The sequence below is a fragment of the Neovison vison genome, chromosome 2 (genome assembly GCF_020171115.1).
Source record: "Neovison vison isolate M4711 chromosome 2, ASM_NN_V1, whole genome shotgun sequence".
Taxonomy (NCBI): domain Eukaryota; kingdom Metazoa; phylum Chordata; class Mammalia; order Carnivora; family Mustelidae; genus Neogale; species Neogale vison.
Window position 1 is genome coordinate 100,173,852 of NC_058092.1, and position 26,089 is coordinate 100,199,940.

The window sequence follows — 26,089 nt, forward strand, 5'->3', positions numbered from 1 at the left end:
CTTAAACTGACTTTAAAAAATAATTTCTCAGTCCTCACAACAGAAATGGAGCCAAAGCTGGTTTACAGGTTCGTACTGGCATTTGGTATGAGTCATGAGAAATGAGAATATTTATTTCCCCAGAAAGGAGGAGAATCTGAGTTGACTTTGAATCCCGCTCTGTGGCCCAACATAGTGCCTTCGGCAGCCTGTTGCTCAATAAATATTTGCTAATCCAAAAGCCACTTCGCCAGAGATCTCTATCTACAAAGAAAGGTCTTCTTCGCCAATCTGTCAGAGGGCCTCCACTGTGGGACTGTCCTCCCTGTTGGAAACTTTGCCCATGAGGAACTCAATCAGGGAGTAGAGAACTGGTTGGGTTTATATAACCTTCTGATCGCCAGGTATGGCATCCAGGTAAAATTAGAATGTCGTGAGCCAGCCTGAGCACAGACTTCTTCCTTCTCCCAGGATCTACAGGTGGCCTGCCAGTTGGTCTCCCTGGTCACACCCCGGAAGCACCACTGAGCCCTAGGGAGAGAAGAATCGCAGTTTCAGCATTCCCATCAGTGGCAGGGCTGGGGCCACGGAGGAAGGAGGGCCCCAGGCACAGAATGATGCAAGTTTGTGTATCTGATGACAGGTGTCTGGGGGGAAGCTGAGAGCTGTAGGAAAGCCCCCCCCCCCCAAGAGGACCGGGAATCCCAAGTTAATGATTACAGTGAAGCAGCAGTAAAGAACAAAACCCCAGAGCGCGGGATGACCAGCAGGACTTGGGTGAAGCTGAAAATGAGGTGGAGAGAGGATTCTGAATTGCAGGAAATTCCAAGAGGCAGACTCTGTGTTCCGTTTGTGAAAAACCTGAGTTTGGAATGACTGACCCGTGATAAGCCTAGAGAAGAAGATTCTGAAATATTCGGGAGCATCTGCTATCAAATGAAGGAGACTGGGTTACAAAGAGAAGGAAATGGAAAATCAAGGCAGTTGTGAGGAGGGGAGCTTCGCAATATTTACGTAGACTATTTCAACTGACTGCAGTGTGTCACAGAAGGGATCTATAGCAGCAGGCGTGAAGGCTCGGATTAATGAGGTGGGTGGAGCAGGGAGCTCTGGTGCGGCTTTCAACCCGGGGCACAGCATGGAGATATGCAAATATAGTGGCTACCCAAAGCCAAGCGTCTGAGGCACCTAGGCTGAGCTCTCAGAGGTGGGTTTGGAAAAGACCTTTGCTGGGAACAGTGCTTAGAAGTGAGCAGGGCTCCCGGAAGTGCCGCAATTTCTTTAGATCATCCGACGGCATTCTCCGATGTTTACCAGCTTCAGGGAGATCAGGCCATTGTGAAATTTTTTTTTTTTTCTTTAATAAAACTGGCCCCAGCCAGTCAGACTGGGAACTTACTGCCTGAGCTGTTTTCCAACATGGTTTTACTGGCAAAAGCAGACAAGAGTGTTTCCTTGACTCTCAAGGGGCCTGTTTACACTGACTTTATTTTTACTGCCAGCTTTCAAGTGGGAAGAGGGAGATTATATTTAAAGGTCAGCAGGTGAGCTGAAGGATTCCTGTCCTGCTGTTCCTGGGTGTGCGTGCCTCTCTCTGTCTGTGCCTGTGTGCCTTGTGTGCGTGTGTGCGTGTGTATGCGTGTGTCTGTGTGTGTGTGTTTTCCTCCTGCAAATTATTGTGCCTGGATCTGATTGATGAAACCTAATCACTTGTTTGTAGGCAAATGGCGGGTGCCCGGCTGGTAGTTTGGCAGTTCCCTATTTGTTTATTGTAAAGAAGGTAAATCAGTCTGGGGGATTTTTGGATTGGAGAGCAAGGAATATTTACTGTCAACAGCATAAGAACAAGGAGTTATAAGATACTGGGCTTCAAGGTGCATCTCGTGTTGGGACAAGAACCTTAAAAGGCGGGGAAGCAGCCAGCTACAGAGCTTTTTTATCTTGAATGAAGCTTTTAAGTATTTGAGTGGGAAATACAACTTGGGAAATTGCCCTTCGGTCAAAGCATCCGTCAGTAGAGCTAAATCGAGTCAAATTAGGTTGGAATCAAATTCAGTTTCAATTTCATCAGCTCTTCTTTTTAAATTCCTTTTCTTTAAAAAAAATAAAATAAAATAATCCCCGAAAGATGACAGAGAGATGCTCCCAGTGTGGAAGTGAGAGCTGGAGGGAAGACCTGAGAAGGCCAGCCTCTGGTCCATGTACACCTTCTCAAAGAAACTTAGCACTGAGACTAACATTCTTGGGAAACCAACCTGCAAGTGTTGTCCTCCACTGACGGAAAAACCGAGATGTTGCTGCTCCACTGAGGACTGAACAAGAAGCCATGAAATCCCCGACTGTAGGAGACTTGGAAGACTGCCTCCTGGCTAAGGTAAGGACAGGTGCGGGTTTCTCCCATGCCCCCCGCCCCCACCCCTTCTGTCCCACCAACCTGAATTAAGAAGGGAAGTCAGGCTGCTTTCAAAGATCCATGAAGTGGTCCTCAGGAACCCAAGACCATCACCCATAAGAGTGTTTAGGGCTTACATCATTTCTGTCCTCTCTCTGAGGTTCTAGTGCCAGAGGCCATTGGGCGCAGAGTGTGGAACAGAAAGTTAGAACGTGGGTTGGACTCCAGCTCTGTAGCTGAACTGGGCAGAGTCATGAGCAAGGCCCCGAACCAACCTGAGCCTCAGCTTTCTTCTCTGAGGGGTCATTGAAATAATAGGGTCATTAAAAAAGAGTAAATGAAATTAAGAACACCTTTTGGAAACTATAAAACTGCTGTATTTAAAAATGTATAGCATATTTTTAGTACAGACCCTTTAAGAGTTAATTGACATTCTTCTAGACTCTTAGACTGTTAGAACTGGAAGGCACCTTAAATATTATCTGACTTAATTCAGCCTTTCCATTTACTGATGAAGTTTTTAAGGCACAGAGCCACCGGTAAAGCTAAAGCATTTAAACTGAGATTAGGGACTGTTCTAAAATTACGGACATGGCTTCACAAGTAAACAAAGCAGAGTTCATTATCACAGTGATAAGTAAAGTTGATTTCTTAGGCAAACCACTTAGATGAATAGGAGAAACGTGGGATGATAAAAATTACACCCAACAAAGTAATTTCCCATTGTTTTCCCTTTGGGGACTCTTTTAAGTGGAAGGGGTGCTGGCATTTTCCCATGGTCCTCTGTTTTCTGGAAAAAGTCCAAGTGTTTTTAGCCTGGCATCCAAGTAGTAACACTGTATCTTTCCACGCTGTTCCCCAGCATCTCCAATAGCAGAAATTCTCAACAGTGCTCTATACATTGATTCCAGCCTGCGCACAGGTTTTCTTTGGCCTGCAGAGTGTTGTTAAATTTTTTTCAAATTTGTTACAAACATTTCATAATAGCAGGATTTTGCATAGAAACTGAGATTTCCATCTTCTCCAGAAAAAGGAAAACATCAGGCTATCTGGCAACCACAGGTCCCAGTTTCTTGCCTGGTAACTGTGGGCTGGGGTTGAGTGTCAGTTCAACAGAGCATGTGCTCGAGGCTTCTTGGGTGGGGGCGGGCTGTGGCATTCCTGCGCCCCCCTCAGCGCTCCTTCTCAGGTGTATCTCCCTTCTGTCCCCGAAGGTGGTCAGTCTGTTAATCCTGTCCACAGATACTGTGCCCTGAGAAGGTCTAAGCCAGAGCTCCCCCTCTCTCCTTTGCCAGAGGAGACATCCTCTCTCCCCTTCATTTCCATTTTTCTGGCTCATATTCATTCTTCAGACTCCACTCAGAGCCAACCTTATCTTGAAAGATTTCCTTGACACCCTAGCCCAGAATGTTTTGGTTTCCCTGTGAACTCGTCGTAATTATTACTGACAATATTTATTTGGTAATCAGTTGTATATTGACTCTTGACACCTTTCCTGTTACTCTCTTGGGTGGACACTTAAATATTATCTCCTTTTACTGTTTATGAGTTTCTGGAGGGGGTGGTAGTGTCTTGGGTATCTTCATTCCCCTTGATCTTCACACAGTATCTTCGCACATATGTGGTCAGAATAGCTTTAGGATTCAGTGAAGATAATACAAGAATAGTGTAAAAGGTGCTGGCAGGTTGAGGCCCAGGCAGTATCTCATTAGACCTATCATCCACTATGTGACATGTGCACATACCCCCCAAAACTTGTCCAAGGTGACGCAGCTAGATAGTGAGAGTGTTGAGGTATCAGTAAGAAAATTCTGTTTTACTCCAAAGCCATATTTGCTCTGTTAAATCCCTCTGTATCTCCACAAACACACAATGAACACCTGCTGTGTGCAAAACACCGTGCCCTAAACCCAGGTCCAGGATGTGGTATGTGAACTGAGAGGGAAAGTGTGTCTGGAATATCTTTAAGGATGGCCCTCTCCTACCTGCAGATTTCACATAGAACTCCAAGGGTAAAAGGAGGCTGTTCTTGTGCAGACAGGGAAATGCTTGGTACAGTACATGGCTGACCACAGGGCTACACCGAGATTTCTACGGGATGCTGGAGGAGAACCGAGGAGTGTTGGCTCTCGGCGGGGAGGCGTGGCCCAGCGAGAGGAGTGGAGACTAAGCCTGAGAGCACGCATTGGGTTTTAAGTGGAGGAGTAACGGAGAGGCCTTTCTGGCTGAGGGAGCCCCATTCAAGCAGTCATTGTGGGTTTCAGGCCCTGCAGCTTGTCCCTGGGGAGGCTGAGCAGTGCAGTGGTTATGAATGTGGTCTGCCAGGTGTGACAGTGCACAGCGTGGATCACCGTTCCGAGAATTAAACTGTCTCAGGCGGGACCCAGCGCAAATTCCTTACACACTCTGAACTTGGCATTTCGTCCTCTGTAAAATGGGGATAATCCTAGCAGCCACCTTCCAGTATTATGGGGCAGCTCCAGGGAGCCAGCTCTCAGGGAGGGTCTCATACACGGGAGGGCCTCCCGTCCTTGCTCTGTGGTGCTGGTGTTGGTCTGGTTTTTGCACAATGTATCGAACCTGTAGGGCCCCTACATGTCGCTCGGGGAAGAATGGGTCTGAGAAAAAGGGGATATGATGGTTCAGGGCCTCATTTCATCCGGAGATAGCACCTTCCATCTCCATCCTTTCAGACTTTTCTTCCAGTTTTAGTATATGTGCTAGACTTTTCCATCATTAACCCAGGAAGACAGAGATGGTGCTCGTCCTGCTTTTTTTTGTTTTTGTTTTTAAAGATCCTGTTTATTGGATTTAATGCAGCTCCAGAATTAAAATGTCTGGCAGGAAGTTCTCAGCCTTTTATCCCCAGGGGCACTCACAGTGGGTAACAGTGACACGGGCCACATGCTCACGTGGCCAGACCTGTGTGACATTCCTGGCATGCTGCTTAGTGTTGCCCCTCTGCCTGTCTCAAGAAAGCGTGTTGGAATGCAATGAGTCAGAATGCTGTTATGATAGGCAATAACCTTGAATTCTCACTCATTTATATTTGAAACAGTAAATTGTTCCGCACTCGAGCTATTAATAGTAGCAGACGATGTGTGGGGCAACAGTGAGCCAGACACCGGGCTGGGGTGTGTACGTGTGTGGGGGCAGGTACACAGAAACTGCAGGGCATCCTTCAAGGGGGCCTCTTACGACTCTTCTTACGGAAACTCTGCTTCATTCGAGTTCCCGAATCTGCTGGCTAACAGGTGTGGTGTAACTTTCTGGGGTCACTGGGATGGAGGGGAGGCTGAGAGAGGGTAACCGCGTCTGCGTCATAGGCCCGGCTAATTTCACCCACTTCATTTCTGCTCATGCTCCGTCCCACCCACAAATGCAGCCTTTTAAAAAGAAAAGCACACTTTTTTTCACTGAACTAATCCCTGGGGGAGGCGAGTGAAACACAGGCCGGCACTGAGGTCATGTTTGAACTGCACGTGCCTTGATTCCTTCTTCTGAAATGACCGTGGGTTTCCCAGCTGCGCTGTGGAATGGGTCTGGTGATGGGTATATATACCAGGCTGTACCTGGTATCTCCCTGAAGTTGGACCCACTTGAAAGGGCTTCTGGGCTCTGGCCGGTGACAGGTCTCTATGGTGGCACCTCCTTCTTCCCTCAAGATCCGTCCCTGTAGAGCCGCCTCGGGCCCCATTCCCTGCCTTTCCACACCCTGAAATGGAATCTTCTTGCTCCACCTATGAGGCTGTGGTCCGGAGGAGCGAGGGAAAACTGCCTGGGGTGTCTGGGTTGTGAGTGACACCAAGAGAGTGAAAAATGGTCTGTGGGATGGAGCCTGGGAAGCCTTCAGCCCAAGTCCCTCTGGGGCTGCTGAAGGGTGTGGTCCGTAGAGGTGCAGACGGAAGAACCTAGGGTAGGAAGTGGAGTGGGGCGGGGCGGGGGGGGGCGTGACCCATCACCACCTGCAGGGAACAGGCTTCTACCTGACTTGGGGGGCTTGAGCACTGGGTGGGAGAGTAGGGGAGGGAGGCCCGTTAGAAGCAGGACTCTTTCCCCCAGTCCTGGTGGAGCCCCACACTCAGGACCCTGCTGTGCTGCCCTGGGGTGCTTGTGGGTGTCAGAACAGTCAGTGATGCCCAAAGAAATGGAGACTTTGGATCTGTTACTTCATGAGCCTTGACTTCAGTTCAAATGGAGGGCATGGTTAGGTTCAGGAAGAGGCTAAAGGTAGGTATGACTCTGGGAGCATCCACTCGGAGGTAAGGCACAGAGGGACAGAAAGAGCAGTGAGGGACCTTGGGCTTAGGGCCAGTCCTGCTGCCAACTGCCAGTGTGACATTAGGAGAGCCACCCATCACTGTGGACTCTATATGTGGACACCAGTCAAGGTGATTTCTGAGGTCTCTTCCAGTTCTAAGATCCCAAGTCAAAATGGCGGCAGCAGTAATGGATGAAGGAAATCAAAACCAGAGTTTGTGGCTCTAGGCTCTAGAACCTACTCTGATTTTTACTTTCAGAAATCGAAACAGGTCATAAAGATGTATAATGAATGAGAGAATATAGGTGTCTTCCAGGGAGTGTGTGAACTGCCTCATTCTGCCCAGTAAGAAAATTCTACCGTCCAGTGAGGGCAGAATTTGTAGGAAGAGATTCACAATGGAGAACTTTGTCCAGGAGACCACTCATTGTGTGTGTGTATGTGCACGCACACATACACACACACACTTTATCTCTCAAGCTTAAATCAGTTAAAAATTATTTGACAGTGTCAGGGTGCCTGGATGGCTCGGAGGGGTAAGCATCTAACTCTTGATTTTGGCTCAGGTCATGATCTCAGGGTCCTGAGATCAAGCCCTGCATTGGGTCCTGTGCTGAGTGTGGAGCCTGCTTCAGGTTCTCTCCCTCTGCCTCTCTTCTCCTGCTTAATCTCTCTCTCTCTCTCAAAAAAAAAATTATTTGACTGTGTCAATATGGTGATGAATCTTTCATTAGTTGATCAACTCGGGAAATAAAATATACTTGCTCGTACAGAGTTAACCACTGTGTTTGTCCATTCTCTTTCCCCAGCTAGAAGACGTGGCCCACCATAGAAACCTTCCCTTGGTCCTTTATCCTTTTCCAGATCTTGCCCATGAAGCCCTCGCCTTAGCACCTCCATTGTTACCTTTGGAGGGCTGAGCCATGGAGACCATCTCACAGCTGAATCCCCAATATGCCATAGCCCCATGGACACCCCCATAACTGAGTCAGGAGTGCCTGGCAGTCTTCACATAGGTGCCTGAACAGCGCCCATTCCTCAGAGATGTGATTTCCACATCAAAGTCTGTCCATCTGCAGTCCCCTATGTTCCCCTCTCCACCTCACACATAGCACATTGCCTTGGCTCCTGCTCTGTAAAGAAAACAGTCCTCAGACAGGAAATCTCTCAGATTCCTGCACGCCTACCCTTTTATGTGTGTTTATACCTGTCTCTTCCCTTGTGACGTGCCAAGGTGAATTGCTTACCAGGTTTCTGGATTTGCAAGATGCTCTTGCTGGGAAACCCTGACTCAGTGGTTTTGCTCCCTGCTGAGTCTTCCTTCCTTGCCGGCTCCTTTCTCTCAGCATTTAAACATGTTCAAACCTGTGTGTCACTTTGAAAAAACCTGTTGGTGTCCCTATTTTGTTTTTCCCCTTCCCTGGCCCCACTTCCTGGAGGAGTTGCTCTCCTCTGTGTTCCCTTGCTCGCCTCCCACTTACCCTTTACCCACTGCAGTCTGGCTTCAGTGCCCACCCCTTCCCTGAGCACATCAATCCTGGTCTAGTTGCCAAACACTGTGGACGTTTTTGGGAGCCCTATTCATTGGGCCACTTACTATTGACTTTGTTCTTGGACAACTTCTTCCTTGATTTTCAAGACCTCTTGCTGCTGATTCTCCCATTTCACCATCCTCCTCCAAGGCACTCTTTTCTCTGGCAAAATGGAAACCATTGCCATTCTCCCCTATGCTCCTCGTACTAGATACCCGCCATTTGCTCTTTCTAGAACAACCCTCACACTCTTCTCTTTCTAGCTAACTCTGACTAATCTTTCAAGATAGAACTCCCCTATGCTGTGCCTCCAGGAAGGACCCCTAGCTTCCAGACTAGATGAAACTTCCCTTTTCTGTATACCCATAGCATCCCATACAAACCTCTGCCCAGCACCAGATAGCTGTGACTTTAATTTCCAGTTTCCTTGTCTTGTTCTGTCACACAGGCACATACACACAGCATCTGGCATTTTATGATCAAATGGAGTTGAATCACAACACACAGAAGAGTCCGGCCCTGCAGGGGACCCTTTAAAATGGGCTACTAAAAGCATCCTCCTTTATGTTTGGCATGGCAGAGGGTCTGCCCCCTCCCTGACCTTCTTTACACTTCCACTGGACACTCTAGAAGATGCAGAATCTTGATAGTTTACAAATGCTTAAGAAAGGTGCCCCGCCCCCGTGATGAATGTCGTGGGTAGACATATAAGAGCAGTGGTGGGTGCCGATGGCAAGAAGATGGTATTAAAAATCTGCATGGGGGTGCCTGGGTGGCTCAGTGGGTTAAAGCCTCTGCCTCTGGCTCGGGTCATGGTCTCAGGGTCCTGGGGTCGAGTCCCACATCGGGCTCTTCGCTCAGCAGGGAGCCTGTTTCCTCCTCTCTCTCTCTCTGCCTGCCTTTAGAGAGATCTGCCTTTAGGGGATCTGCCGGCGCCTCCTCAGAGAAGCCTTCTGTGGCCACCTGATCTAAATGAGCAGCCCTTTTACTCTCTAGTGCCTTATCCTATTTTATTTGTCTCATGGGATTTATCATTCCCAATATTAGATACTACGTATGTGTGTGTGTGCGCGTGTATATATACACATATGTACATATATCCTGTATATATGAGGACTTGCCTGTCTTCTTTGCTCTTCTCTCGTTCACTGCTGTGCCCCAGCACCCACTGCACACAGGCACTGGGTCAGTGCTGATGACTGCTTCTGTTTCAGAGGAGAGCACTGAGCCATCAGCAAGTGCCACCACGTCTAGGTGCATGTCCCCAGGGGTTCTTGGGAGGGTAGGCTTGTTTGCCTGTGCTGCTATGGTCGCCCACCGCGGGGCCTGTATGTAGCATCCTCATGCCAGTGCCCGGGCCCCGCCCCAGGAATGACTGCTGTGCTCATCCCTTCCCATCCAGGTGGATGAGAGGCGCCAGCAGGTCTCCCAGATTGTGGAGGAGGTGCAGAGGGTCGTCCACCACCTGACCGCCGAAATCAGCCACCAAGACATTCGATTCCAGACTGTCCCTTACTCTGACACGTATAATGGGAACATCAAGGTAAGCAGGTCTCACTTACTCTCTAAGTACCACCCAGGGAGACAGATGCATGGGTGGGCAGGTGTCCGTGCAGCAGGTGTCACCCAGCCGAGGGTACCAGTGATCCTTTGTGTTCTGCAGGTCCTTTTAGTATTTGCCACTTACACACAGACTCCAGAGTTTCTGTGTCCTGTGAGCCCCGCTTATGAGGCTCTGAGAAGTCAGATGACCTGATGTCCTGTCAGGCGCTACAGCCAGAACTCAGCCCGGGGCTTCGGACTCCAAACACACTGTGCTATAACAGCTGAAATTTAGTTAAGCGCACATCCGTGTAGGCAGTGCTTGCCTAATAGAGGGGGCCTGGGGAGAGGAACTGGAGGCACCTGTGAGAAAAGGGTTGAAAGTTAAGAGTCTGGGTTGCAGAGCTGGGGGAGGAGGCAGACCTTAGAAACTGCCGGGGTGGCCTCGCAACTTCTGTCCCCGCTGCAGAGAGGACTCTAAGCCACCAGGGCCCATGTGTGATGGCAGCCTTCCGGCAGCACCGAACCATTCTCTCAGAAATGGCCTCCTTCACACTTGTAAACAGCCTCGAGGAACAGACCTGGCTCATTGCCTTTCAGAGATGAGGGAAGTGGGCTTCTGAGTCCTTTTCAGTCCCTGTGCTGCTTTATCTTGATTTTTCTTTATGAGTCCTAAGAACCCCTTTTGCGTGTATTAAATATATGTGTATTCATGCCCTATCTCTCACACAAGACTATAAGCTCCTTGATCGTAAAGATCATGTTTATTGATCGCTCCATTACTAGCACCCGACATGGTGTGTGGCCCAAGCAGACACTCAGCTTCAGTGAATGAATGAATGAATGAATGAGTAAAAGAAATAGGGTGTGGGGGCACCTGGGTGGCTCAGTGGGTTAAGCCACTGCCTTCGGCTCAGGTCACGATCTCAGGGTCCTGGGATCGAGTCCCGCATCAGGCTCTCTGCTCAGCAGGGAGCCTGCTTCCCTCTCTCTCTCTCTCTGCCTGCCTCTCTGTCTACTTGTGATCTCTCTGTGTCAAATAAATAAATAAAATCTTTAAAAAAAAAAAAAAGAAATAGGGTGTGAACTGAAGACCCTTGCAGGTCCAGAACATTCCAAGTTGTCAGGCACAAGGATCTGGGACCTGTGTATTTGGGGACAGAGTACAGATTTTGGGAAATTTACCCCAGGATAAAAATTCCAATACTAGATTGGATCCCAACATAACATCGTTTGCCCACTTCTGTCGCCCTTCCAACCTGCAGTAGATCATTAGAGACCAGTGACTAGGAGTAGAAACACAACACCACTTTTTTTTTTTTTAAAAGATTTTATTTTATTTATTTGAGAGAGAGTATGAACAGAGGGATTTGCAGAGATGGATTGAGAAGCAAACTCCCTGCTGAGCAGGGAGCCCGATGCAGGACTTGACCCCAGGACCCCGGGGATCATGACCTGAGCTGAAGGCAGATGCTCAACCAACTGAGCCACCCAGGCACCCCACAACAACACTTTCCCTAGAATTATACCAGAGGAAATTTCCTTCTGTGGTCTCACTTAGAATTCATAGGTTAAAATGGATCTTGCATTTATATACATCGTGTCCTGCATATTAAATTTCGAAAATAGTTGGAGTGGAGCATATGAAATTGATTTTATTTTATCTTGGAACAAATGTGGCGAGTACTAATTAAGCATCATTTATGTGACTATTAACACAATAGTGGTGTTCTCGAATTCCCGTGAAGGGGGGTTCAAAGTATGCCAGAGTTTCGATGTGTTCCCTTTTGAAATCCCATCACCTTTCTGTGGGCGCCAGAAGTCTCATGGATCCGTTATCTAAAGCATCACACTGCTGTTGTCTGAGAACGAGGCAGAGTTTGGTGTTCACCCACGAACTAGCCAACGACAGGGCCCTGAGCAAAGATTAACCAAATACTATGGTCAGAACTTTCTACAAGAAGGAGGAGGCCCTTGAAGTGCACAGCTGACTGATGAGAAGAGGTGCGGTGTGGAGTAGGCTGCCACGTGTTGTGGCCAGAGGATACAGTGGTATTCTGGAGATACCACACTGCTGGGCAATCTGTTTGACCCTTTGGACTGTTGGGCCTGACCACTTTGACCCCGACCTCTGCTTCACTGGTACCTGTAGAAATGGAATAGGTAGATTCTGATTGTTTGCTTTATTCTAAGTTTTATGAAACTTAGAATCATCTCAATAGCTCACATGGTCTCAGCAATTGCCTTGCATTCACTTGTGGTTTTGTAAGGACCGATCATTAATAACTGGCCATGGGCCATCAGTACGGGCAAAAAGATAGGGAGACATTTTGCAGAATCCTTTTGCTTCCTTCCAACCCTTCCCATTACCAGACCTTTAACCCAGCCCAGGTCATTCCTCCCTGACTGAGAGCCAGTCCAACATAGATGACAAGCCCTGAACAAGCCGTCAGAGGGCTTATGCTTACATTCTGGCTCTCCCACTTAACTGGCTGTGTGTCCCCAGGGAGATGTCAGAGCCTCTCTGAGCCTTAAATTCCTCATCTGGGAAATGTTAACAAAGCCCACCTCATCGTGGAACTGGGAAGATCACCTCGTCTAATGCCTGGGCTTGCAGTGCTTAGTATGTGCAGAACTTAGTGTATACTGTTTCCTTTCCCTGCTTTCTCTTCTTCCCCTTGGGTACCTCTTAGAGTTCCAGGTCAGGGGCACTCTTTTCCTTGCAGATTCCTTATACCAAGGACTCGGTGAATTAACTCATCTGCCTGAAGCACTACCGTGGTTAGTGGCAGGACAAAGATGGAACCCTCCTGCAGTGGGCAGGTGCAGCCCTCTGTCCATCTTGGCACATTGCCAAGCATTGAGTGGTTCATTGAGCTCCCCAGTTCGACAGGTTAGTGCCCCGGAGATTGCTGTTACCTCTGGAGTCCGTGAACTCACACTCCTGTCTCTTTTCTTGACCCCAGGTTTTGGCCCCCAGCCAGTTCCTGGTCACCATCCCAGTGAAGGGCCTGGCCGGGTACAGGGAGGCCAGGGAGCAACGCTGGCGTTACTACACCCTGCAGGGCACGAGGCTGTCCTGCCCCTTGCAGGACCCGGAGGGCCTGCAGCAGTGGCTGGAGGTGGAGCAGTTTATGAAGAGCCTGTGGCAGTGGCATGAGGCGGATGTGAACATTGAGGGCGATATTGTGCCTGCCAAGGTCGTCCAGGTGTTCCGGAAGCTGGTAGAAAATGCGATTGGAACCTGTCATCTTTCAGGTGAGCTGATCAAGAACAGGACAAAGGGCAGTTTCTGGCTTTTCCTTTTAACTTTATAAAAACTCTGCTTAGGGACGCCTGGGTGACACAGTCTGTTGAGCGTCTGACTCTTGGTTTTAGTTCGGGTCATGGTCCCGGAGTCCTGGAATTGAGCCCTGCATCAGGCTCCACACTCAGCATGGAGTCTGCCTGGGATTCTCTCTCTCTCTCCATCTCTCTCTGCCCCTCACACTCATGCTGTCTCACACTCTCGCTCTCACTATAAAATAAATAAAATCTTTAAAAAAGTAAAAAACAAAAAACCTGTGCTTAAGTGTTACCTGAAACTCGTGCCCTAAATTGAGACAATAACCATGTGCTCCTTGCATCTGTTCACTCCCCGAAATGTGAATTAGCTCTTTTTTCTGCTTTGACACCCAAAAGTGGGATGCTGGGATTTCTGTGGGTCACTGCCCTGGCAGACATACGATGACCTTTGGTTTGCACACCCTTCCCTGGATGTGAATTTAAAACCTTGGGTATGCTTTACAAAAAGCAAATTGCAAGCCACAGATCATTGTTACTAGCACACTTCTATCTCCCCCTACAACTGAGTGCAGTCCCCCAGTGTCTTAAGATGCCACATTCAGAAACCACTGACTTGTGTCAAAACTCAAAAATGAGAGGCCGTGAAGAACTGATTAAATTTGACAGTCTGCAAATCTTAAACTGCATACTACCATGTGGGCATGTGTGCACACACGCACACACACACATTTTGTTCCCACAGAATAAAAAAAGTGTATTTCACACTGGGAAAAGTGGTGAATTTCCTTAGTTATAAAAGAGTATTTGTAAACCAATAAGAAAACATTCAAGTAGAGCAATAGAAATCATGACCCACCCCCCAAAAAAAGACTCACAGATAAAGAATATAAACAAGTAGTAGTTAAAAAAAAAGTGGGAAAAGGGGGTGCCTGGGGGGCTCAGTCAGTTAAGCATCTAGCATTGGCTCAGGTCATGATCTCGGGGTCCTGGGGTCAAGCCCTGCATCGGGCTCTCTGCTCTACAGGGACTCTGTTTCTCCTTCTCCCTCCACCTCTGTCCCCAACTCATACTTCTCTCTCTCTCTCTCAATAAAATCTTAAACAAAGAAACAGACAAACAAAACAGGGGAAAATGCTCCACCTAATGTATATTTCAAGCAGTGTGCATTAAATGGACAGAGGTGAAATGTGGGATCATGCTCAGGGTAAGGGTGACTGTGGTACAAAAGGCCTTTCCATGCATTGTTCTTGGAAGTGTAAATCGGTGCCTACTTCTTAAGGGTGATTAGTCTGTTTTTATTTTTATAATGTGCTTGACTTGACAGTTCAACAATTCCAGTTCTAGAAATAGATTCCTACAGATGAGAAGGAAATAGGCACAAGGGTGTCTACTTCCATGGGCTCTGTAATTGAAAGTAACTAGAAATAATGTCAGTAACAAAGGGAGATTGACGAAATAAATTGTACTGTCTCTGCCTTTCGTCCACTGTCCAGCCTTTAAGAATGGGGTACATGTTGTATACACTGAGTTGTGAAAGATCCATATGCTGGATAATGAAGGGAAAACCAAAGTGCTGAACAGGACGCAATTCCACATGTGTAGAAAGAAAGGGATTTGAAGGTGCTTTTACTTGTCTGGACGGAACTGATCTGAAAGTTTCCGTGATGGAATTAACCCATGTTGAATGGATTCTTACCATGTATAGGATGTATAGGTCATGGCATAGCAACCCTGCAGAGTCAGAGTTATTTTTCTTCCTGTTTTACAGACGAGAACACTGAGGTTTAGAGAGATGAGCTGACATGCGGGAGGTCACGCACCACGCAAGCAGAGCCAGGGCAGAAGTGAGGTGTGGACGGGGCAGGCTGGTTCCAGCATGTGCTGACCTCTTCACTTTGAAACAGTGGTAATAGTGAAAGTGCAAATGAGACCTTGCAGCTGGGCCAGGTTGATGAGATGCTTTCAGTAAATAATGCCAGGGTGCCAGACGTCGTCCTGTTCCTGTCTGGGCAGCTCTGATGAGATGCAGACAATAACCTCTTTATCACACGCCAACCCAAGGAGAAGAGTGTTTTCCTTTTGAATAGCTTAGCACAATTAATGAGTGAGCTTCCATTTTCTTCTCTGAGCAAACAGGAGAAAAATAATAGATCCTGATCGAGACAGCTTATCCTCATCTGTAGTGAAGACAAACGAAAAAACTACTGTGCATCTTTTGAAAGAAGAGGGGACAGATCAGCAATGAATTCTAGTACAGGAGCTGGAAAATGCTCGCAGATGCATTGGTTTTTCTCTTCCTCTCATTGCCTGATTGGAAGAGGTAGTGGGAGCTTCTTCCCATTCCTTCGACCCTTTCAACCAATGGCGATGACACACTTTGAAGCATTTTATAATTACAAGGGCTTGGGATGACCAATATATCAGAGGCCAGACTAGCTTGATGGATGGTGGAAACAATGCTGAATGGTGGAAACGATGCCGTCTGAGAGACTGGGAGTCGGGTAGGGAACGGGTTAAGCAGAACCCCACCAGGGGCAGATGGATGAGTTGGGTGGAATGCTGTCCCCAACAAGGTCAGGACATCTGGGCACAATGGAGGGGGCATAGAAGAATGGTTGGATTTCATTTTTACTAGCAAATAGTCCCTCTTTCCTTTGTCTTCTGTGTCTCTTTTCTTCAGTTGAGCCTTCTGAAAAGAATCTTACTACTTTCAAAGAAAAGGAGCTGTAAAAGCCTTGGGGGCGGGGAGAAAGGAAAAAGCAACAGTCACCCACCACGAGATTGGCTAGCAACATTTCTAACCATATTCACTTAATTGTCTAGTTTAGCCATAAATACCCCAGCTTTGGAGTGCTACCAACCTGTGCCCAGCTGCCCCACCAGGCACAGGGAGCTGCTCGCTGCCCCTGCTCCCCAGTTCCTCCTTTGAACGTTCGCAGGGAGCCGGGCTTTCTCTTCTCATTGCCTCTTTGTCATTTCCCACCAGGTAAGGTCAGCATGCTAACACACCACTCTGCCGTTTGGGTTGCCGTGGAAACAGCCATAGGGCAGGTGGAGCTAGAGCTGGTCCCCGCTGTGGAGATCCCTACTGCCTGGTCTGCGAAAGCTCGGTGGCCTCCCTGTCTGAGGCGCTGGCCTTCCCGACAGAGAGTGGAGTGCATCAAGGTATTGGGGAGCGGAGGGCCCAGCTCCCCAAAGCAGCTTACCCATCTGCAGCATCACTGACTGCCAGCCAGCACTGGAAGGGAAAAATGAGCTTTCCCTCGAGCAGTGGTGCTCCAGGTGGGGGCCCCACAGTCCACAGCGGCCCCTGAGAGCAAAGCAGATTCCTGAGCCCTGCTCCTATCCATGGGCAGGGCCGGGCAGTCTGGGCCTTAACAAGCTCTCCAGGTGCAGGCTCGGCTTGGAGAACCAGTGCCTGCGGGAACGTGGACACAGCCTCTCCCATTCCCTGTGCACAAGGAAGCGGTTTGCCCTGAGCCTGCCTCCACATCCCCATGTGGGAGGTTCTGCCTGCCTAGTGGCAGGTTCCCCCCGCCACCCTGCCCCAGAGTAGTGGATAGCTTCAGAGATGGCAAGCCTCCTCCCCCTCCTCATTTTCCTGGTGTTTCTCTCTTTTCCCAGTCCTTTGGGTTTGCCTTGTTGGCCTGTTCCCATTATCACTGGCAGCTGAGTTTCCTGCAGGCCGAGCAGGTGCTGCTGGAGCAGCTGGACGAGGATGGGGGCTGCCGCAGGAAGTGTCTCCGGGCCCTGAGGCAGATGAAGGAGGACGTCTGGTGTCCAGGAAGGAGGCCGGTCATCACGTCCCACCATTTGCAGGTGAGTGGGCACACCCCAGGTGTGGGTGCATCCTCTCTGGGGGCCCCACGCGCTGGCCAGAGCCACTCCCAGGGGGCGCTGGTGTCCCGATTGGCCATCCCATGTACTGTTGCCTGGTGAGATCGCGACCCCCGGGCCATCTGTGTGCCCACCACAGCCCTGCCCAAGCTGAATGGCCTCCTCCTTTCTTTGGCCCTCTTGCCCTCTTTCCTTCCTTTTGGTCGGTTCCTCTTTTTCTTCTCTCTCTGTCTCTCCCCAACACTTACTTCAGTCGCCAAACCAACACGAGTGCCCACTGTGTGCCAGAAACCATGCTGAGGTTCAGCGCTGTTTACATGGTATGGCCCCTGCCCCTGAGAAGCCAACAGTCTGGGGACAGCTTGCAAAGGGCTTGACTCGGGGCTTTAGGACTCCCTGGGTCTCCACTTCAGCCTCGTGAGGCCACGGCCACATGGGGTTGGGGGGACACCAGGAAGTGGTGATTGCCATGGGGTCATGGCTGCGGACCTGAACTTCCGGGTTCCAGATCCTCAGGCAGGGATTTCCCCTTCCTCTGCAGCACTTGCCTCCTTCCCCAAACCCAATCATATACATTCATGACTGCCTTTACTCACTCGTTCAGCAAATGTTTATTGAGGTTACTGTGGGCCAGACACCTGTTGTGTGCGCTACCCACGGAGGTCCCAGGTGAGCAAACACAGAAAGTGGTTTCTGCTCCCTTGGAGCTGACAGTCCAGTGGGGGAGACGGGCCGTCAGGTGGTCCCCCAGGTGCACGTGGCATCACACAACATGGGGAGCACCGGGGAAAACAGACCCAGAGCAGCAGACCCTGGCCCGGGTTGGGACATCACAGGGTATCCCTGGGGTGGGGGGGCACTCCATCACACCCTGAACTCCTCTTTTGCAAATTCCCAATGGTACATGGTGAACAGGCCATTCATGGAACATGCTGTGTGGTGCTCTGAGATTGGGAGGTGGCAGGTGGACTTAGAGACAGCACAGCCCAAGCCTAGCTAGTGTGTGTCCGGGAGCTTCTCCCTGACCTTTTGCACAGGCTGCCTGTCTGTGCGGTGCCTTCCCGCTTGTGCCCCCTTTTGTTCAGGGGACCACCATCTTCTGACCCTGGATAACTCCTCCAGTTCCAGTGTAAGCTCTTGAAGAGCAACTACTACTGCACCTTTAGTATCTCTCCCAATGCTGTGTACATAGTAGTTGCTCAATAAATATTTGTTGAGCAAATGAATGAATGCTTTCACATCATACTCAGCTTTTTTCCACCATGAAGGCAGTAGTCTCTGCTTTTCTTTCTCCTCTTTCCTAATATCCTGTCCTCTTTGACCTCCCCAAGAATTAGTTAAAATGTCATTTGCACAGCCTGGGGCCTTTCTCTGGAGTTTCAACATTCTCAGTATGTGCCCACACACATTCCCCTAAAAACACCCAACTGCTCTTGAGGGCATGTGCTTGCGGAGGATGGTCAAGTTCATTCGGCAGGTTTGGCTTCTTGCTTGCTTGTCTTCCTACAAGCCACACTAGGAAGGGTCAGAGCTGAGAAGCAAGCCCCATGCTATCTCATCTGGAACCTCAAGATCTTAACCATTGACTTCACTGCCTCACAGTTAAGATGGATGGAAACATATTAAGTGACGTGAACATTTTAGACAAGATTGAATAGGACCAACAGTGGGCCTCCCATCCCTTGACTGCTGTCAATACTGCACTACACACAAGGATGTACTTTTATTCCAGTGGCTTCTCCATCACTAGAGAGTTTTAGGGCAACTCCTTAAATGTGCTTTGTTTCAGTTCTCCCTAACTCAGTGACAGAGTGCAGAATCGTGCATTCTCAAGAAGGGTCAATTGAAGGCGGGGATACTCATGGAGAACGTCAGGACAGACAGGAGGAGTACTAGCTGCCTGTTCTTCTAGTGTTCCATCCTTGGTCCAGGATGTCCTCACCTTTAGACATAAAGATGGATGTGGCTGGTGACCGTGTGCTGTTAGACACCATCCCGGATGATGGCTTGAGTGGGCAGGATCCTTGCCAAGACTACAGTCTGGGAAAAGTAGAAGAGCTGGGTTGCAAAACAGCCTCAGGAAGGGAGTACGAGTCGGCATCACCCTCAGTCTGACATGGTCTGAGGAGGTTCTTGCCTCCTCCCCAAAGCAGCTCTCCCCCAAAGCAACTTTGTATGAAGAAGAGCTCATCCTTCATTGGCTTGCTTCTTCCTAAAACCCCACTCAAAGGCACAGGGGTTTGATGCTAAGAAGCTTAACCACTTTGGGTTTGCTTAGGCAGATAAAAGCTTAACCACGAGAGGGATTAAAGCAGGGGTGTCTAGGTTATCTTGATAGCATGACTTTATCGCCAGCTCATTCACATTGCACAATGTGATCTAAATCAAAACACACTCAGGGGGCGTCTGGGTGGCTCAGTGGGTTAAAGCCTCTGTCTTCGGCTCAGGTCATGATCCCAGGGTCCTGGGATCGAGCCCCACATCGGGCTGTCTGCTCAGCGGGGAGCCTGCTTCCTCCTCTCTCTGCCTACTTGTGATCTCTCTCTCTCTCTGTCCAATAAATAAAGTCTTTAAAAATACACACATACTCAGGATCTTGCTGTGAAGTTGCAACTGTTGTTTTCCTTTCTCATAGAGGCTCTTTTTAAAAAATGCTCAATATCCAGATCATAATATTAATGAATTATTTCCCTTAGTCAATAAACATTTTTGAGTGCCTCCCGTGGGCTAGTTCCTCTGCTGGGGGCTGTGTGACATCAGAGCCATGAAACAGGTATTGACTGGCCTCTTCGTGCACAGAGCTTACAGCCTCATAGGGGATCGCATACATAAGTAACAGAGATGATGGCAACCGCCGTCATGGGCATTCTGAGAAGTATGTGGTGAAGAGAGCGTCGAACGGTCTCGTAGGGGCATTTGATCTGATGGACGCGTGTCCTGGACAAATTGGGGAAGGAAGTGTGTTCCAAGCAGAAGAAGTCGGATGTGCAAGAAGTCCCTCCGGGGTAGCAGAGAGCGATGTGAGGCCAGTGGGGCTGGAAGGAGAGAGTGAGGGAGGCCAAGGGCCGGCGGAGGCTGGAAAGGAAGGTAGGGCCCCACCCTTGTAAGCCTAAACCCTCAGAAGAATTGTGGTTTTTTCATTAACCAGCCAGGAGAAGGCTTGAAAGTCTTTCAGACAAGAAGAACCATGGATTTCTATTTCAAAAAGATCATGTTGGCTGTAGCATGGGTGGTGACAGGATGGGGACAAGAATGGGGACAGAGGTTCGGGTGAGGAGGACGACCGTGGAGATGAACATAACGGGGGGGGGGGATGGAAGAACCCCTTCGGAGGACTGGGGGGCTTGGTGATGCTGGTGAGGGAGGGTGACCCCCGGCTTGTGTTTTGCATGACTGGCTAGACAGCAGCCCCGGAGATGTGGGAACGCCATGAGTTCAGTTGGGACAGGCGGATGGAGATAACCTTCAGATTTCCAAGAGATAACGGGTGAGGAAGAGGTCGGAGGAGAAGTACGGCTTGGAGAAAGAAAACTATGAGTGACTTCCGTGTGTTTGGTGGGGATTCAGGCCACTGAGGAAGGAAGCAAGAGAGAACAAGAGAAAGAGGGTGTGGAACCAAGCCTCCAAAACTCCAGACTGAGGCAGTCAAGGGGCTGACATGCCAAGGCATAGCTGTAGTGCCTGGAGAAATCCAGGGAGCGCGTGGCTCGGAAGCCAGTGAAGAAGGCTGTGAGTGGGAGAATCCAATTCCGCTGAAAGGTCAGGTAGGGCCAGGGCGGGGCAAGACCTGTTGGACTTAGCAGCATGGAGATCATTGGACCTCACAGACAGCAGCTTCTCAGGCCAGATGGCAGAAGAGTCCGTATGGCAGTGGATTGAGATGGGAATAAGAGGAGGGGAAGTGACGACTGATAATTGAGCTGATTGTTTCGAGAAGCCTGCACTTGAGCAGAGGAATGAGAGGTTAGGAGGGAGCTGGGACCCTGGGACAGGGGGCGGGGCAGGAGAGCTGAGAATAGTTTGGAGAGCCCATAAGAAAGAGGGAAGTCGGTCACAGCTCCTGGAAGGAGGGGCCCCAAGCCCTGCCTGGGGTTCACCCGGCTCGGTGGGACGGTCAAGCGGAGAAGAGAGGAAGAGGGTGCTGAAGGCAGAGATGGCCAGAACTGTCTGGTTTGCTAGCGTGAGGGTTTCCGTTTTCCCTGTAAAGTAGGAGGCAAAGCTATCTGCCCAGGGTGGGGGGGATCGCAGGTTTAAGGAGAGTGCTGGTCACCGGAAATGTCAGTGGTGAGAGAAACAATGACAGGTGCAGGGGACAGGCCAGATGAGGCGGAGAGCACACCTGAGGTGGGGGACTGTGAAATCCCGGTGGAGCCTCCTTGCCCTGGGTGAGACCCCCTTCTCCCTTCTTCCAAGGCCACGTGAGCGGGATAACATTCCAGAGAATACTCTCCTCTGTGGCCTGGACCCGTGTCTGACAGCACCTCTTCCTTCCCCAGACAGTGCTTTTTTGGACTTGTGAGAAGTACCCGCGCCCGAAGGACTGGCGGGTCTTCAGCAAAGCCTTTCTGCGCCTGGTGAGGAAGCTGCACAAGTGTGTCAGCCAGCACTTTCTGAAGCACTATTTCGTGCGAAAGAGCAACCTCCTCCGGTTTGCCAACTCAGGCGACCTGGATGCTGTCGCCCAGAGGCTGGCCCTCTTTCTGAAGAACCCCCAGATCAGCCCGCCCTGAAGCTGCCCCTGCCCGGGAGGCCCTTGGACACTTGATCCTGGCTTGACCTCGTTCTCCGTGGACAGAGGCACCCTACAGCGTAGGAGAGGACAAGGACCCAGGAGCACCAAAGAGGGGAGCACTGTACCCCAAGATGGCTGACCCAGGCCTCCGTGGAGCCAGGATTTTGGCCCTCACTAGCTACCTCCCTTGGGGACAGCTGTCCGCGGGCTTCCCGGAGCCGCTGATTCTGAGCTGATGACAGACTGCGCTGAATGGATTCTGCCTTGCTTGGGCTCCGGTTGTCTACGGAAGAGAACAGTGACAGGACCCGTTGGAAGGCCAGGCATCAGCCTGTGGCCCAGGAGTGGGTCTCCAGCCCACTGGCCATGGCTCTTCTTGTTCCATTTGTAAAATGCAGCTGTGAAAATGCCTTTGTCAGAGCAGGGCTGTGAGCCTGGGAGACCGTGCTGGGGTCCCCTTGGGAGAAAGACACTGGAGCAACACAAAGTGTTACTCTTTGGTTGGTAGCCAGTGTTTGCCTCCGGCTGGATGGGTCCCAACACCGCTCATTGAATGACTGCGTCTGATGGCTTGGTGCGCCTACTGCCCTCCTGTTCTCCTGAACTGTGTTTCGGGGCCTGTGGTTCTGTCTGCCTCCGGGCTGTCCTGCAAGTAGGGAGAAGGTGGTTTTGACGAGTAGTGTGGGTCAAAGATGAAAGTGCAGCTCTGTTTGCCAGGGGTTCCCGTTGCCTTGCGCCCCAAGCCAGGTGTTTTGGGAATGCACTCAGAACAATGACCTACATGGAAGGATTTGGTGTCACCTCTCCACACCTGCCTTTGCTCACTTCCTTCACTGGGCGATAAATATGTGCTCATCAGGCACCAGGAGTTATCACCAAGAATGAAATGGTCGAAGGTCGGACCTATCAGAGCCTAAGGGAGACAAGAAGTGAAGGACAGATACACAGACACAGTTATTACAAATTGTAGCAAGTTGCCCTGAAGGAAACAAATAGAATATTGATATAGAGCCACAGAAAGCTCCTGGAAGGATGAAAATGCAAACAGCTAAAGGGGAAGGGAAGCGTGGCAAGGGCAGGCGGGGCGGGGCTGGAATAAGATCACGTGACATTGCAAACCTGGTCAGGAATCTGTTATTAAAGTCCTGACGTTTGGCCTCTCCCAGAGCAGTAGAGCATCCTAATCTGATTTGCATTTTGTTTATTTGTTTATGACTTGAATTTGAAATGCCCATTCTGGGGACTGCATAAAGGGGGCCCGAGGGACCCACATGAGAGTCGATGCACCAAAGGACAATAAGCCCCCCATTTTGAATTTCACTGTCGTCCACAGAGCCACGCATCCAGTGCAGCACATGGGCAGGAACTCTGGGGGCTTGAGCAGGTCATTGCTTTCTCCCCACACTTATTTATGCTTCTCAGCTCAAGGGAATCCTTTATCTCTTAGAACATGTTTCGCAAGTATGGAACGCTGAAATTTCTAAAAGCATGAACTACTGACTTTTTGAAATTAAGTTTTTTTTTTTTTTAAACAAAAGTACTGTAACCATATGCTGGGGACATAGGAAATTGTGGTTTTTAAATGTTGAAAAAAAAATCCTTTCAAATGTACAATAAGTTTATAATTTTTGAAAACATCAAACAATGAGCAAACCAATGTTATCAGTATATGCATTCAAAGTCTCATATTCTGGGGCCTTGGGAAACGTCATTTTTGAGAAGGTGGCAGTTAATTTTTTTAATGATGAAAACAACGGAAGCAAGGTTGTTTTGTTACTGTTGTTGTTTTTAGGGGAAATGGGACAGAGGGAGAGGGGGAGAGACTCTTAAGCAGACTCCATTCCCAGCCCAGAGCCCAACATGGGGCTTGGTCTCATCACCCTGAGATCTTGACCCGAGCTGAAATGAATAATACTATTAACGGAGGGAGCTCCCTGGGCGCCCTATGCAAATTTAGAAAATAGCTGTACAGTCGCAAATGCCAAGAAGTGAAAGTTGGCTGGACCATTGATTGGAAATATGTGTATGTGTATGGAGAGGAATGGAACTGGCATCCTCCACAGACCAGATTCTGGTAGATTCTTGCCCCTACCTTTCCCTATCCACCAGTGGTCTTTGAAGGAAGCAGGATTCCTGGAATCTGTGGATTCCTGGGTGTTCCTCTGCTGGGCAGCAGAGGGCAATGGAGGACTGCCTACAGAAAGAGCGACTTTCCCACCCATACCCCTCAGGGCCCAGTAGGTGGCGCCCTCCTCAGCCCATAAACTTAAATTTGGCTTTTGGGAGAAGGGTTTCAGTTGATGCTCAATGACTGACCTTTTCGGCCACGTTGGCTAGCAGTTACAGGCTTGGTGCTTAAAGCTCAGACTTTAAAATGGAGCCCACGAGAGAGGAGTCCTTCCACTCTTGTTTGCAGGGACAGAGTGTCTGGCTCTGGAAAGTCTGATATTAACTCCCCTGTTCTGGGCAGTATTTGTTTATTTGTTTATTTTTAAAATTCTCCAAAAGACCTTTTGTTTTCATGTCCCGTCTGGGCACAGGTGGATTGGTTGGGAGTCAGCCCCTGTCGTTGACCTGCTTGCCTTTGCATCTCAGCTCTGACACAACTGTGTGCCCTTGGCAAGTTGTTCACCCCTCTCTACGTCTCCATTTCTTCATGCGTATGGTTAGGGGCTGAATTGTGTTCCCCCTCCTCCCGCCAAAATTTGTACATGGAGGCCCTTACTGCCAGCACCTCAGAATCTGACTCTGTTTGGAGATGGGGCCTTGAAAGTCAGGTGACTAGATTAGAATGAGGCCGTTAGGGTGGGCCCCAATCTACCAGGACTGACATTTTTGTGGAGAAGGGGTGGAGGCACCTGGGGGCAGGGGTGCAGGGAGGAAGGGCCCTCCAGCCAGCTGAGGAGTGAAGCCTCAGGAGAAGCCAGTACTGCCAACACCCTCATCTTGGGTTTCCATTCTCCAGAACCATGAGGAAATAACGTTCTGTTGTGTAAGCCATGCGGTCTGTGGTATTTTGGGATGGTGACCCTGGGCAACGCATCCGGGCCTGAGGAGAGAGGAGCTACCTCAGGGTTCTGAGGAGGGGAAAAAGCAGAATAATGGATGCCAGAAGCTCCTCACTTCGTAACCTGGCACGTAGTAACCGTGGCATACATGCTTCTCATTTTAGACACCAACTCGTCATGGCCATTGCCTCTCAGCCAGTCCTGGTGACAACTCCCATCCCACGTGTAAATTCTTCATGAACAGATTAGAAACCATCAAAGGAAAACATGAGAAGAATTCCACCATGAATTCCACAAACCCATCTTGTCCTTTGTCCCTCTTGCTTACCAGAAGAAGTATCTCTCAGCTTCTCATGTGTTGGAGCCATGTCGCCCAGTGTCTCAGGGACGGCTTTCCATTCGGTGCCTGTCGTGTCCTCCATTTTCCTCTTGCAAGTGTTGCCCTTCTCTCCCCCTTTCACTGTCCAGCTTGCTGAGCTGTTGGACACATGGCCCCGCTTCCCTGTCCCCACACACCTTTTTTAGTGAAAGATATACATGTGAGAGTTGAAAATATTTAAAGAACAATAAAACAGACACCAATATATTCACCATCTAGCTGAAAAACAGCGTTTGGCCAGTACTTCAGAATTCTAGGTGCTGTTCTGTCCCCTAGCCCCCTCCCTCCCAGATTTTATGTTCGTCATTCTGCTTTGCCTTATAGTTCAACTACCTATTGTATTTCATTGAACCAAAGCCCCCCCCATAATTGTGAGGCACATCTTTGTTTTGTGTCTAAGAAAGAAAAAGTGCTGCTAAATGTCATCACAAGACACCACTGCTTGTAAGATGCATCCTCCCCCCTTTTAGGGAGATAGGAATGTGAAAAGTGTATTTTGGAATCAACAGAACAGGACCTGCGTGCATCCGAATGTCTTTTTAGTTGCGCCCATTTTTTGAGCTTTATGTCAATGGAATCCTATTGTACAAAGTCTTCGTGACTGGTGACTGGCTTTTGGACATGGTGTGCTTCTGAGATTGTCCCATGTGGGTGCAGGTGGCAGTGGTGTGTTTCTTTACACTGCTGTGGAATGTCCCACAGTGAGCTTATGCCGCTGTACATACGTACATTACTGTAACTGGGCATCTGGGTGGTTTCTAGTTTTAGTGTTTTGAACCTTTTTTTTGCACATTCTTGTGTGTATCTGACTGATGCACTCTGGTCTTACAAGGGTGTATACATAAGAGTGAACTCTCAAGTTCAGAGATGTGTATATACATATATATTCAAGTACAAAGATGTATATATATATTTAGATATATATATCACATATGCCACATATAACATGTAATATATAATATATGACACGTAAATTACACATATATTTTATATAATAAATACATGTAAAATATAAATATTTATTATAAATATTAATATTTATAAATATTACATTATAAATATAAAAATTTATAGTATGCATTATAGATTTATATTTGTATTTGAATGTTTCTATTTCATATTTCTAAATATACAATATTCTA

General features: G+C 49.0%; 1 protein-coding gene across 7 annotated transcripts; it reads left to right on the forward strand.

Moving 5' to 3' along the window:
• The first annotated feature begins 563 nt into the window (after positions 1–563).
• MAB21L3 (mab-21 like 3) lies at positions 564–25,729 on the forward strand. Of its 7 annotated transcripts, none has more exons than XM_044238988.1 (7): positions 564–1,069; positions 2,108–2,353; positions 9,567–9,707; positions 12,673–12,964; positions 15,978–16,156; positions 16,616–16,810; positions 24,733–25,729. In XM_044238988.1, exons 2-7 carry the CDS (start codon positions 2,306–2,308, stop codon positions 25,042–25,044), a joined length of 1,167 nt encoding a protein of 388 aa, XP_044094923.1. In that variant the 5' UTR covers positions 564–1,069; positions 2,108–2,305; the 3' UTR covers positions 25,045–25,729. The 7 variants fall into 7 exon arrangements, with proteins under 7 accessions (XP_044094923.1, XP_044094922.1, XP_044094921.1 ...); XM_044238987.1 differs by lacking the exon at positions 564–1,069 and adding an exon at positions 1,079–1,186; XM_044238986.1 differs by lacking the exon at positions 564–1,069 and adding an exon at positions 1,198–1,523.
• The last annotated feature ends 360 nt before the right edge of the window (positions 25,730–26,089 follow it).